This window comes from Benincasa hispida, chromosome 3, assembly GCF_009727055.1.
Source record: "Benincasa hispida cultivar B227 chromosome 3, ASM972705v1, whole genome shotgun sequence".
Taxonomy (NCBI): Eukaryota; Viridiplantae; Streptophyta; class Magnoliopsida; order Cucurbitales; family Cucurbitaceae; genus Benincasa; species Benincasa hispida.
Genome location: NC_052351.1, coordinates 61,224,067 through 61,237,072, shown reverse-complemented (window position 1 = coordinate 61,237,072; position 13,006 = coordinate 61,224,067). Strand labels below are relative to the sequence as shown.

At 31.1% G+C, this 13,006-nt stretch overlaps 1 protein-coding gene and 1 non-coding gene across 2 annotated transcripts; one reads left to right on the top strand and one right to left on the bottom strand.

The window, feature by feature from the left end:
* Positions 1 to 1,275: 1,275 nt before the first annotated feature.
* Positions 1,276 to 3,538, bottom strand: LOC120072695 (nascent polypeptide-associated complex subunit alpha-like protein 1). The gene is made up of 4 exons (XM_039025149.1): positions 3,381 to 3,538; positions 2,695 to 2,776; positions 1,858 to 1,985; positions 1,276 to 1,777 (listed from the first exon to the last, which is right to left on the bottom strand). Exons 1-4 carry the CDS (start codon positions 3,438 to 3,440, stop codon positions 1,445 to 1,447), a joined length of 603 nt encoding a protein of 200 aa, XP_038881077.1. The 5' UTR covers positions 3,441 to 3,538; the 3' UTR covers positions 1,276 to 1,444.
* On the top strand, positions 2,484 to 2,633 carry LOC120074828. The gene has a single exon (XR_005481107.1). It is a non-coding gene; the product is annotated as a small nucleolar RNA snoR2/U65 (small nucleolar RNA).
* Positions 3,539 to 13,006: the final 9,468 nt, after the last annotated feature.

The window sequence follows — 13,006 nt, the reverse complement described above, 5'->3', positions numbered from 1 at the left end:
CAACTATGATCAATTTACTTAAAATTTAGTGGATGTATCAACTAGGTTTAAATACTACTTTGATCCTTGTATTTTTTGTTTTTGTTTATTTTGGTTGCTGTATTTTTGAAATGTTCATTTAGTTCCTATACTTTCAGCTTTGGTTTATTTTGGTCTCTAAACTTTCAAAATGTTCATTTCAATTCTTGTATTTTCACCTTTGGTTCATTTTGGTATTTAAACTTCAAAAAAGTAACTATTTTGACCTTTTAAAAGGGAAGCAAAAATAGATGGTAAAAACTGTATATCTACACCCTATCACCTCGAGAACCATGTGAGTTAGGAAAGGTGGTCCCCTCCTTCCAGTGGATTCTAGAAACTTAATGTTGATACCTCTTGGTGTAGCGAAAAAGGATTGAGGATCTAGGGTGAGTCATTCATGACTCTCAAGGATCTCCTATCTGCAATAGGTACAAGCAATTTAATTATGGGTGGTCCATCAAAGCTTTAGAAGGTAAGACTACCAAAATTGGTTTATCTTCTCTCCTAACTTAGAGGGAAGTTACTGTCTTCTTTGATTGTGGAATCCGATTATGCAAATATCATTTGTCCTCTTAATGAGTCATCTACCGATATCTCAGAAACAAAAAACATGGCTGATGCCTTGTTGATTTTTGCATGTCGAGTTGGTGTTCACTCTTTAGTTGAGTATAATCGTTCGTATAATTTTATTGCTTGCACTCTGACACATGTTGTTACTAATTTTGTTGTTTAACCTTCTTCTTCGAGTATAGAAGACCTAGAGACTTGTCGACTTTCATCTTACCCTAGTTGAGTTCCTTTTCTATCAGTGAAAATTATGCTTGTATGTTTGTTTAGCTTTAATGAATTGTTTTTCTTCAAACGAAAAAGAAAAGAAGAAAAAATGGAAGTATTGAAAGTTTTAGAACCAATTAGAGGTTCTGAAGTTAAAAAGACTTGATAAACCAATATTGAAACTCATAATAAACTTGAACTTCAGCCTAAGTTTCAATGTAATTAAAACACAACCATTTTGCTATCTTGTCTTGTGACTTTAAATGCTTTCAATTATATATTCAAAACTGGCCTCGAGGACTTTGAAGCAAGACAAGCAATAAAATACGAAAGATGAACTCAGTTTTTTCCCTTTTACATTTATGGTAAAATTTAAATCTAATTATGCTTTAAAAGTTATGTTTTAGTTTTTTGATACCCAATATTTCTTTTTTCACGTTAAAGTAAAATGTTCCTCTTCACCAGAGGGGAGAAAACTCATGAAAGAAATAGTAAATAGCTGCTAATAATCAACACAGGGTGATACAAAAACCGAGTTTACAGAACATTCAAATCTCTCAACTTCAAATTCTGCGGGTAAAACATATGAAAAAGGAAGGCAAAAAGATTCCAACCACTCCCTATTAAAACAACCTCCTGATACTTCTTATTAATTTGTAAGTTCCATTATAGCAGATACGATATCGCCATCAGTTGCTTTGAGTGCTTTCACAGCCTTTGGTCTTGATACGCCAGCTTGAGTCATCACTAGTTCAATGTCCTTGGCATCAACCCCGGTCTCATCGACAACTTCATCATCTTGAGCCACGGTCGATGGTTCAGGCTTTGATGTCAAATTACTCAAATTAGGAGCCTTGAACTGCTCTGCAGCCTGGGTCTGTAGCTGGGAGCTCAAATCTTCAATCTTTGCTTCCCCGAAAACAATGTAGGTATCTGAAGTGGGACTCTTGAAGACATCTGGTTTCGAAATGACAAAAAGAATCTGCAGAGAAAATTCCATAGATGTAAGATAATCAATTTAGAAACATCAGATTTGGATTTTCAGATGTCGAAAAAACCAACATTTTTGCTCTTCTTGACTGTGACGCGGCTCACACCGGGAATTGGCTTCATTCCAAGTTTCAGCATTGCTTTACGACTCTTTTTTTCACTTCTGCTTTGCTTAGACCTGCCACTGGCCTCTCCGTGTCCTGCCACAAGAAATTCATTTCTCACAACATATACCAATCAAGTAAGGCATGTGCAACACATGAACACGAGACTAAGAAAGGTCGAGGCAACATTCCAAACTAACTAGAAATGAACACAAATTATCTGCATTCACTAGATAAAATTTACTGATCATTTCTCTGTTGATAAAAACTTGAACTCGTTTTTTAAAATTATATTAAGATTACACACATACATATAATTCCCTGCACCACTGCAGATGAAAAATGAATAAGATAATAAGATAAAGAATCCAATAACTTCAATCATTTGTCACTTAAGAAAGCATCCCTGTGAGGAAAAATGCAAAAGGCAAGAATAACTAAACTCCTGAAGCTCCTTCTTGCATTCTACTTATAGCAGAATTAACCAAATGAATTGACAGGATTTGGAAAAACCCATTAGGCATAATCATATGCACAATGGAAGAAAAATTAAGAAATTTAAGAGTTAAGAGTTAATAAGGAAATCTTTATTTTGGTTTGACATGATGTCATCGATAGCTCAAGGGGAGTGACTGATGATGCTATAATTGAACCGAAAACAAGTTGTTTCACATCTTGATAGGAATGAATCTGTTCATCTTTTTCTCCATATATTTACAGAGCTGTTTTTTGTGATGCACATTTTTGTTCTCTTTTCAAATAAGGAAATCTTTATTCAAGGTTAACTGTTCAAATGTTCAGTTACCTTCAGCATCATCCTCATCCTTGTCATCATCTTCGTCATCATCCTCGTCATCAACGTCCTCCTCAATTACAGGTTCATCAGACTGCAATACCATTAGCAGAAGTTGGTACAAAATTACAAAACATACTTTTTACAGTGGAAAATACAAGCAGATCTCATTTTATATCTTGGGAAATGGACATACAATGTCTACAACCGATTGTTACACAATCTGCAATGTAAAACCCCCAACCCCATATTTCATTTCTTGATTAATGACAGAACTCACATTATTATTACAACCACAAGATTCTAAAATCCAGACATTCCAATTAAATGTCACTCCAAATGGTTTCAACCAACTAATTTAGCAACAAAAGAAATAAAACCAAAACAGATTCAATCACCAAAAGCAAATTTCCTCATGAATAAACACCAAAATGACTTGAAAGTTGAAAGAAAACTACTTACTACTTCAAGTACTGGAATTTAGAAATAAGAAAACATTTCGATCGAATAACGAAACAACCCAAGTAAGAAAATGAGTAGAAAACAAGAAAATCTATTGATTGCAGCTGATTTCAAACTACCACAAGTAAGTACAAGCTCTTCAGTGTAAGAAACAACCTAAAACTGAGCTCTTGTGACAAATCTTTCAGATATAGGAAGGAAAAGACACGAAAGAGAGAGAAAGAGAGTGAGATTACATTAATCTTTTGTTCCTCAAGCTGAGCGGCGAGAAGCTCTTCCTGGGTTTGAGCAGTCATGGCGTTAGAGATGAGTAGAAGATCAGCGAGACGAAGAATCTGACGACAGAAGAAACCCTAAAATCCCGCTTAGCTCCGCTTATTTATCCTACCTCATTCGGGTTCTGGGTCCCGGTTCCCTTTTTTTTTTTTTTTTTTTCCCCTTCCTGTTTTGAGTTTATAATGGTCCCTAATTTTCAACCCTTTTATTTTCACGTCAATTATATTTTTATTGATTATTAATAATGTTTGATGTTATTTTTTTAAAAAAATTATTTTAAATAGTAAAATTAATAAAAATATTTATAGATAATAGTAAAATATCACAATTTATATGTGATAAACCGCGATAAATAACGATAGTGTCATCATGATATAGATAATAGTCTATTACTGTGATATTTTATTATTATTTGTAAATATTTTGATTCATTTTTCTATTTGAAAACAATCGTACTTTTTTAGTACATATAAAAAATAGATTTAAACCACATGTCTTTTAATCGCTATTATATGCTACAGAGGTTTTTTTTTTTTTTTTGCTCGTTTTGACAATTATTCTATGTAATATTAACAATTAAGTATAAATTTTGTAAAAAGAAATATTAAGTATAATTATATGATCTAAAGTGAGCATACCTCAACTAATATGTGTACTTAGAATATCTCACCTTTATTGCACTAAAAAAGTAGTATAATTGTATACGTAACAAAATTTCTTAGATCCAAATTTGAAAAAATGTAGAGTCCTATCAAATATAAAATTCAATTTTATATCTAATAGATCAATTAATTTTTAGAATTCCAAACTTGCTTACAATTTATTAGACAAATAGTTGAAACTTATTGGACATCAGATAAACTTAGAATTTAGAGTGCTAATTAACCTTTAAAACAATTTGGAAAGTTTAAAGACTAAAGCTCCGTTTAAGATTGTTGTAACTTTTAAAATAATTGTTGGCAGTTATGCTGTAAAAATAACTAAAATAATGTTTAGAAAATTTTACCTTAACCAAGAAATATTTATTTATTTAAAGTGTTATGTTATATATATGCTTTCCACTTTAATTTATATTGTGTTTGTTTTATATTCTTCCTTTAAGTATAAGATTATTTGTTAAATATGAGACAAATTGGTGCATTTTAAAAAATGATATTATTTAAAGAAAACATTGGTGGCATCGAGTTAATCCATTTGAAAATTTAGGATATTGAAATTGGTTTCGTTAGGAATATAACTAAAAAAAATTTATAGATAGAAAAAATGTCAAATTATTTAGAGAAATAGTAAAAAAAAATATTGATAGATATTGAGAAACTTTTATCAATGTCTATCCGTGTCTATAAATAATAGAAATTGATATAAGTCTAAAATGATTAAATTTTACTATTTTAATCTTCTTTTTATTTTTATTTTTGAAAATCTCCCTATAATTAATTTATAAAAATAAAATAACATTAAAAATTTGTTAGAAAGTAAAGGTTGATTCTCCAATAAACTATTTTTAAAGGTTAGTATGAAATGGATTTTAAAAATAGTGGGAATGAACCGTGTGATTAAAAAAGTGACTCTAGAAAAGCAATTCACAATCAATCTTATTTTACACAAAGTGGTTAAGATTTTTTTACTTTATCACTTTTAAGGCTGAAAATCAACCCCTAGCCTAAATTTGTAATATAACATATAAGTATTAAAACTATCATTTTAATCTCTACTAAACTTCTTTAATTTTAGTCAACATACTTCAAATATTCTAATATATTCTTCGTATTTTGACTATATGTCTTAAAATTAAACTTTACCGTAGTTAACTTTCTATAAAAATAAATTGGTTTATATTAGTTTTCCATTTATAAATTTTGAAAGCATATTCACATAACATTTGTGTTTTCTAATGAAAATTAATATTGTTATTTTACTAAGTTTGATAAGAACTAACTCCAAACCAGTGATAAAAGACTAATTTAAGATATTTTGAAAATGTGGCGACTAAATTTGGACATTTAAAAATACAAAATATGAGTGATATAACGAGACTCAAAGAATGACCAACCTAATATGTTAACTTAATTTAAAAATAGTACTATCTAATAGGGGTGTTTAAAAAATCCAATGATCCGAAAAACCGATCAACCCAACCCAACCCGTGCAGTTTGGATTGGGTTGAGTTCAAATAAACAAAAATTTTATGGGTTGGGTTGGTTCATGGGTTCACCTAATATAACCCAAACTAACCTGAATCAACCCAAATTTATTATTAACTTTAAAATATTTTATTTTGTTACTTATAACACAATTATTTATACATATATTGATTTTAATTTTATTTAATTCCAATATTTTAAGAAAATTTATTCTTCAACAACTCTTAAATGTAGTTTTTTTTGCATTTTAGAAAGAAAATTTTCACTATATAAATTGAAATTGAGTTGTTAATCTTAATTTAATATATGAAAATAATTAAATTAGATTTTTACATATTTACATTTTGCTTCTTTTTAGAACAAAATTTTAAATAAATAGCCCGATTAACCCGAACCAACCCAACCCAAATATTTCATGGTTGAGTTGGGTTGGGTTCATTTCTTAATAAGGGTTATTTGGGTTAAAGAAATTTACAATTCAAAGAATTGGGTTGGGTCAAAAAAATCTTTCAACCCAACCCATGAACACCTAGTATCTAATATAGCGTTATAATTAAACTAAAGATATGTTTTAGTCTTTAATTTTTTTCAAGTCTATTGTTTAAAAAATTCGAAACAAGTTTTTATTGTATTAATACTTTTTAAAATTGGATGACAAACTTGCATATCATAGTATCTAATGGATTGACAAAAATTTAGAAGATGAAAGTTGGGTATGATCGGTCTGAGTTGAGTTGTTTGGTGGAGGACATTGTCCTCTTGTCTGAGACCGTCAATATCATGTTGTTTATTTGTTAATTCTGTAAATCTCTGTTCTTCCTTCGAAGAAAGTCATAGTCATTCTTTTGGGTTGTCTACTTGGTTCTTCACTATTTTGGATGAGGAGGTTTGGAAAATTTAGAAGATGAAAGTTGGGTATGATCGGTCTGAGTTGAGTTGTTTGGTGGAGGACATTGTCCTCTTGTCTGAGACCGTCAATATCGTGTTGTTTATTTGTTAATTTTGTAAATCTCTGTTCTTCCTTCGAAGAAAGTTATAGTCATTCTTTTGGGTTGTCTATTTGGTTCTTCACTATTTTGGATGAGGAGGTTTGGTTGTGTGGTTCTGTATAGTTGGTCTCATTAATTAATTATTATTAAAAAAAAATAGAAGAAGAAAGTAGTCTTTAAGAGATAAAAATTTATAATTCTTTCCCAAATTTAAACTTTCCTTCTCTTAGATTACTTATTTTTCCTCTATTTTTTTTTCACATTCCCTAAATATTGTGTCATGTCATAAATCAATTTTAACATTTATAAAAATGAGACTAAATTGGAAAAAAATAGAAGCAAAAATTAAGGACTAAAAAATATGTTTGACAAACCAAAATGAATGAAAAGAGTACGCGAATTTATGTCAACCTATTATTTATCATATTGATTTGTTGCATTTACATGTTAATAATTTGTCTTATTTTGAAAAACAATAGTTCACAATAGCTTGAGAATTATAAAGAAAAAGAAAATTATCTTTGAGAAAAAACAACGTGAATTCGTAGAGTTTGGATTAATTTCTCTCATTATTTTCTCAAATTACTTTTACTTGTCGTCTTTTTTTTTTTTGGGTCTAATTTTCATTCTGTCATTTCATTTATTTTGTTTATTTATGTCATTCGGGTGAGACAATCTTGGTCTTGTAACAAATTCCAGTAAATTAGAGTTGGTTTTATTTATGCCCATTTTTTTATTTGATAATGTCAATTCAGACTATTTTATGGCTGTTTTTTTTTTCTAAATAACTAAACGCTCATAATTTTTTTATTCACTAATTTTATAACTTTAAATTTACATATGAAATTTGTCATGCACCAGGTTTTGCTTTTTCTACATTTTATAATTGTTTATTTGGCTTACCTGTGTTAGAATTATTGGTATAATATTAAATTTACCTTCGTATTCATCAGTTTAATTTTTTAGATCGTAACTTTTCAATCGTGTGACATCATTATCTTCTCTTGAAAATGGTTAATCTAAATGCTAATTCTAGCCAATTTATTCTTTTTCGCAAGTCATTATGCTTTGTCGGACTTTAGGTGATATTTCTATATCATCAATCGAGCGTGATGTTTCTATATCATCAATCGAGCTTACTTTTTTTTCTTTTTTTTTTTTTTTCTTCACAACTTGCATCGAATATCCACTCAAACTTGTTACACACATGAGCATCCTTTTGCTCACCATTGACCTTATCTCAACTGAGTGTTCTCAATTTGACGCTTGCAACTTAGCCTACTCTCGACAATATATGTCACTTCTTTAGTACATTTCAATACTTTCAACCCTTCATCTGGCTTACTCCAACTTGGCCTTGCCTTTCCTCTAAGCCAAGATATTTCAATGTATAAAAGCATCTTTCCTTTCATCTTAGTTCATGACCATTCAGTCGTCCCATTTTTCACATTAACTAAGAACATTACTGAGATGAGTCTTGACATTTCACAGGGTTAGTACTACTTCATCAAGCTTGCTTTAAGCTTGATGTTGCATCTCAAGTCAGCTTAACTTACCAACCAGGATAAGTCTTGCCTCTAACTGGAAGACTAACTTTCCAACACTTACTAGGTGCCCCCCAATATTCAATGATACCATCTCAACCCTTCAAAATGACATACAACCTCATTTTGTATTAGGACACGTTTGTCGAGAACCAACCTTCAAGTCGTTCGTACTTATTGGGTCTAATCGGATATCCACAACCCATTCATTGTTGCGACACGACGACGCTTGCACCCATACTATGTCGTTTAAGGGTATCGTGTCGGAACTCACGCATATATCATAACCTATGACCTTCCCGAGAAGGTGCAATGCCGGCACACCCGTGCCACCTGACACTGCCCTTGAGTTACTCCTCCTCACAAGAAGTTCCTCAAGACCATCATTCCACAATACTCATCCATGCCATTGTAAGAATAAACATCGTACACGCGGAAAAAATTTGGAGTCTAAGCACTCTAAATTTCATTAATTTTAAAGATAAAATATGCATGCAAATAACTTTGAAATTAGGATTTGAGTTACAACCTTTGTAGCTCCAAATTGACCACCAATTCTGTTGAATCCCCTCACGAACCGACTGTGAACCACCACGAGGATCTTCCCGACTATTCTTCGGCCTTAGAACGGGATGGTGGGATTCAGTGAGTGATTAAATTAGGGATGAATTTAGAATAGAAATTGTGAGAGAATTGAAGACTTAAATTCTAAAACTCTTTTAGAATCTCTAAATTGCCAAGAAGAATTTGTTTTTCAACTAACTTGAATAGCCCAAAGAATAATCTTTATCAAAGCATCCTATTTGTAGAGCAATTATATGCAATTTATGCAAAATTGAGTTAACCAAATTTTGACACTTCAAAATGCACTCAATTTAGTGAGATAAGTGGCATGTTGTGGAATCAACACTTTGTCAAATGAATTACTCATTAATTCACTAAAAGTTAGATTTTTCCATTAAGAATCATTCTTGGATCTTTCCACTCAGTGAAGTCAACATTTTGACTTTTAACTATTTTGAAGTCAACATTTGACCTTAGTCAAATTTTAATTTAAAATTAATTCAAAACTAATTTTGGAATTTTTCACTTAGTGAAGTCAACTTTTGACCTTTGACCTTCAAAGCTTGATGAAGCCAACATTTGACTTTGATCAATTTTGATTAATTCCATTTAATTCAAAATTAATTCAAATAATTAAATTTATATTAAATAACTCATTAAAAAATTTAATTAATTTAATTAATATTCAATTATTAAATCCAACACTAATCTGATAAATTCTTCTTATTTAAATATCTCAAACTCTCTCTTTATCATTCAATTCCCAATTGAATGATACGCCATTAAATATATCCCATGTATTTAACGCTTATTCCCTCATTCAAATATGAACACTTCAAACTCACTCGTCACACTGTTCTAAGGTTCAGTTTGATATGAGCTAGTAGGGGGACCTAATTGACCTACAAATCATGAGCTCAAACGATCCGAGATTAATTGGCTAAACTCTTTTAACCGAATTAACCAACATTCGTTAACTATCGGGATACTTCACTAAAGTCCAGCAGTTGCACTCTCTTCACTGTAGATATATTTCTGTCCACTCGATTTAACCATGATTAGTAAGTCGATCTTTCACAGGTTTTTCGTATTTATAGCTGGGTCAAAATTACCGTTTTACCCCTGTAATACATCTTGCTTCTTAGGTCTCCACCGATCCACTAATAAACAATTGATTTGTGGTCCTACCAATAAATCGAGTTCCTCTCAATCCTACAGAGGGTAGGACTCCTTGTTCAAGACTAGGAGTTAGTACTAAGAAACCCTTGTAAGGGGATCCTTGAGCGGAAGCGGATCTTCCCGAACTCCAATATTTACAAAATTACAATTTTACAAAGGAAGAAAAAATTATGCATTTACATATAAAATTACGTCATGCTAATTGCAACAAAAAACAAATAGGGTTTAGAAAATCCTTACCTTTGAAGACGTTCTTCAAACAAAATCCCAAAATCGGGTAGGGCACGACCACAAGATGACCTCAGTATTCTCTGGTGAGAATCCAGGAGTTTGTGGTGCTTTGGTGAATTAAGTGAGGGAAGGGAGAGTTGAGAGAAAAAGGGGAAAGACTTCTCTGTAAAATCAAAGAACTCACTCTGTGTCAACCAACGCTTTTGTAGGAAGAAGATGAAGATATTTGTAGGAACTAACCTCCCACTTACGAGATGTGGAGAGAATTAAGGGGAAGGAAGTTATTTCCCTCCTTTCAATTTAATTTAAAAATAAAATAATTTAATTTAATTTTAATAAATCAAAATCTTATATATATATAAAAACAAAATAAAAAAACAAATATACATAACTAGATGTGGAGAGATTTAAGGGGAAGGAACTTATTTCCCTCCTTTCAATTTAATTTAAAAATAAAATAATTTAACTTAATTTTAATAAATCAAAATCTTATATATATATATATATACATAACTATATGTTATATCATATATAGCATATAACCTATAGTTTTTATATTGCATCAAATACAATATAACCTATCGTTTCAATTCTCCCTCACAAATGGCTTTTCATATAAATCACATCTACATTAAATTCAACTACATGAATCCAATTCATATAATTAACATTTGAATGAAATTCAAATATTTATTTCCTCTCATAAATACTTAATATAATGTATCGATACATTATAATAATTATATTATATATAATTAAATAATTAAATAATTATATCATATATAATTAATTCTCTCAAGTAATTTGAACCATTCAAATTAATCCAAAAACTGATTCTCATTAAATCTCATTAAACTACCGAGGGGACCTCATGGATCTTTAGCTTGAAGCTCCAACGGTACGTGAAAAATTAATTAAACTCTTTAATTAAATTATTCACCATCCATTAAATGTCGGACACTCCACTAAAGACCGACAACTACAATCTTTGCACTACATATATATTTTTGTGTTCATTAGATATAACCAATCAATAGTACAATGACCCTTCACAAATTTCTCGTAAGTATAGTTGGGCCAAAATTACCATTTTGCCCCTGTACTTACATCTAACTCCTTAAGTACCACTGATCCCTCTAATGAATAATAAATTATAGTCTAACTATGACTAAACCCCTCTCAGGCCAGGAAAGGGTGTGGCGTCACATTGTTCAAGCCCTAGAATNACATGACTATATGTTATATTATATATAATATATAACCTAAAGTTTTTGTAGCTCCAAATTGACCACCAATATAATCTTTGTAGTTGTGTTTCCAACTTCCCAATTAAACGAACCATAAAATGGTAGGCTTATTGAGTTGGCGATCTGGCCACTCTCACCCATACAAATCAAAGGACCCCTTCATAGGCAGGAGTTCACAACTCACTCAGGATTTAAGTCATATTACTTATGGTCATCCTGGTGAAATGTAAGTCTCTATTATGAACGACGTTATATAATGAGACTAAACATTTCTGAAGAATCTCTTAAACAAGAGAACCAGTGAGCGGAAGCAAGATCGTTCCAAACCTATTGTGAAAGAACAAAGCATTTACAAACAAACAAGAACAATTATGCATCATCGAGTAAATTACAACATGCTTTTCAGTTAAAACCAAAGGGAATCGAGTGACATACTTTTGAAGAACTCTTCTTCAAGTATTCCCTCGATCAATACCAGTCTAACGTCCAAGCAAACTCAATCACGAGCACGAATGCAACGAACAACCAGTGCAACTCACAAATCGTCAGATCCTTGAACCCAATCGAGTAAAACTCGATCCTCGACCCTCGAACACAAACACTCGACACTACCACTCGGTTGCCTTGGTATTCTTGGTGTAAGAATCCAGGAGGTGTGGGCTCTGTGTGAATTTGATAGAAGGAAGGAGGAACTCAACGATCGAATAAATGGGAGAATGTCTAAGTCTATCGTATAGACTGGGAATTCGATCGTCTAGTAAACGAGAAGTTGTCGTCTAGTAAACTCGATGCCTCACCGTTCACTCTCTCAAAGGCTATCATATAACTTTTCTTTCACTCGATCGTTATGTTATGCTCTCTACAAAAATGAAAACAATTTTCATTTTTATTATTCAGTTATTAAAAACTGATAGTAATTTCCCACTCAAACGGTTTAAGGAGAAAATGTAACCAACCACCAACAATTATCTTATAATTGTTTTATTATAAATATAATAACTAATTTATCATATTATATTTATAACCTATAGTTTTAATATCACATCATATGTAGTATTTAAAACATAGTTCTTTTTCTCCTCAATGATATTTAATATAAATCATATTTATATTAATTCCTCCAATTAATGTATCAAATAAATCAAATCAATTATATCACATATAATTGAATCATTTTAATTATATTATATAATCAAATTCCCTCTTGTTAATTTGAACACTTCAAACTAACCCAAAAACTGATTCTTAACTTGAATCCATTGAGCTACCAAGGGAACCTTATGGATTTGTAGCTTGAAGCTCCAACCGTACGTGCATAACTAACTAAACTATTTAATCACGATATCCACCATTTGTTAACTGTCAGACATTCCACTAAAGACCGAAAGTTGCACTCTTTGCACTACAGATATATTTCTATGTCCCTTGGATATAACCAATCAACAATACGATAACCCTTCACAAATCGCTTGTAAGTATAACTAGGCCAATTTACCATTTTGTCCCTATAGTTACTGATGGATCTATATCACGGAAGAAATCAGGATCCATAAGTATTCTAATTCATTAATTTTGGTTGAAAAGAAACATGCTAAAAACAGAGTATAATGAGTTTCACGAACATACCTTGGCTGAACCAACGAAATCTCCATTTTCAGCTGCAAAATCCTTTGAATCCTTGTGTAGAC

What these genes read in the sequence shown, in the direction of transcription:
- LOC120072695 (XM_039025149.1), bottom strand. Translation starts at nt 3,440, where the DNA reads ATGACTGCTCAAACCCAGGAAGAGCTTCTCGCCGCTCAGCTTGAGGAA. An exon ending in TTGAGGAACAAAAGATTAAT is followed by an intron (nt 2,777 to 3,380) that starts GTAATCTCACTC and finishes ATGGTATTGCAG; the next exon opens with TCTGATGAACCTGTAATTGA. An exon ending in CAGTCAAGAAGAGCAAAAAT is followed by an intron (nt 1,778 to 1,857) that starts GTTGGTTTTTTC and finishes TTTTCTCTGCAG; the next exon opens with ATTCTTTTTGTCATTTCGAA.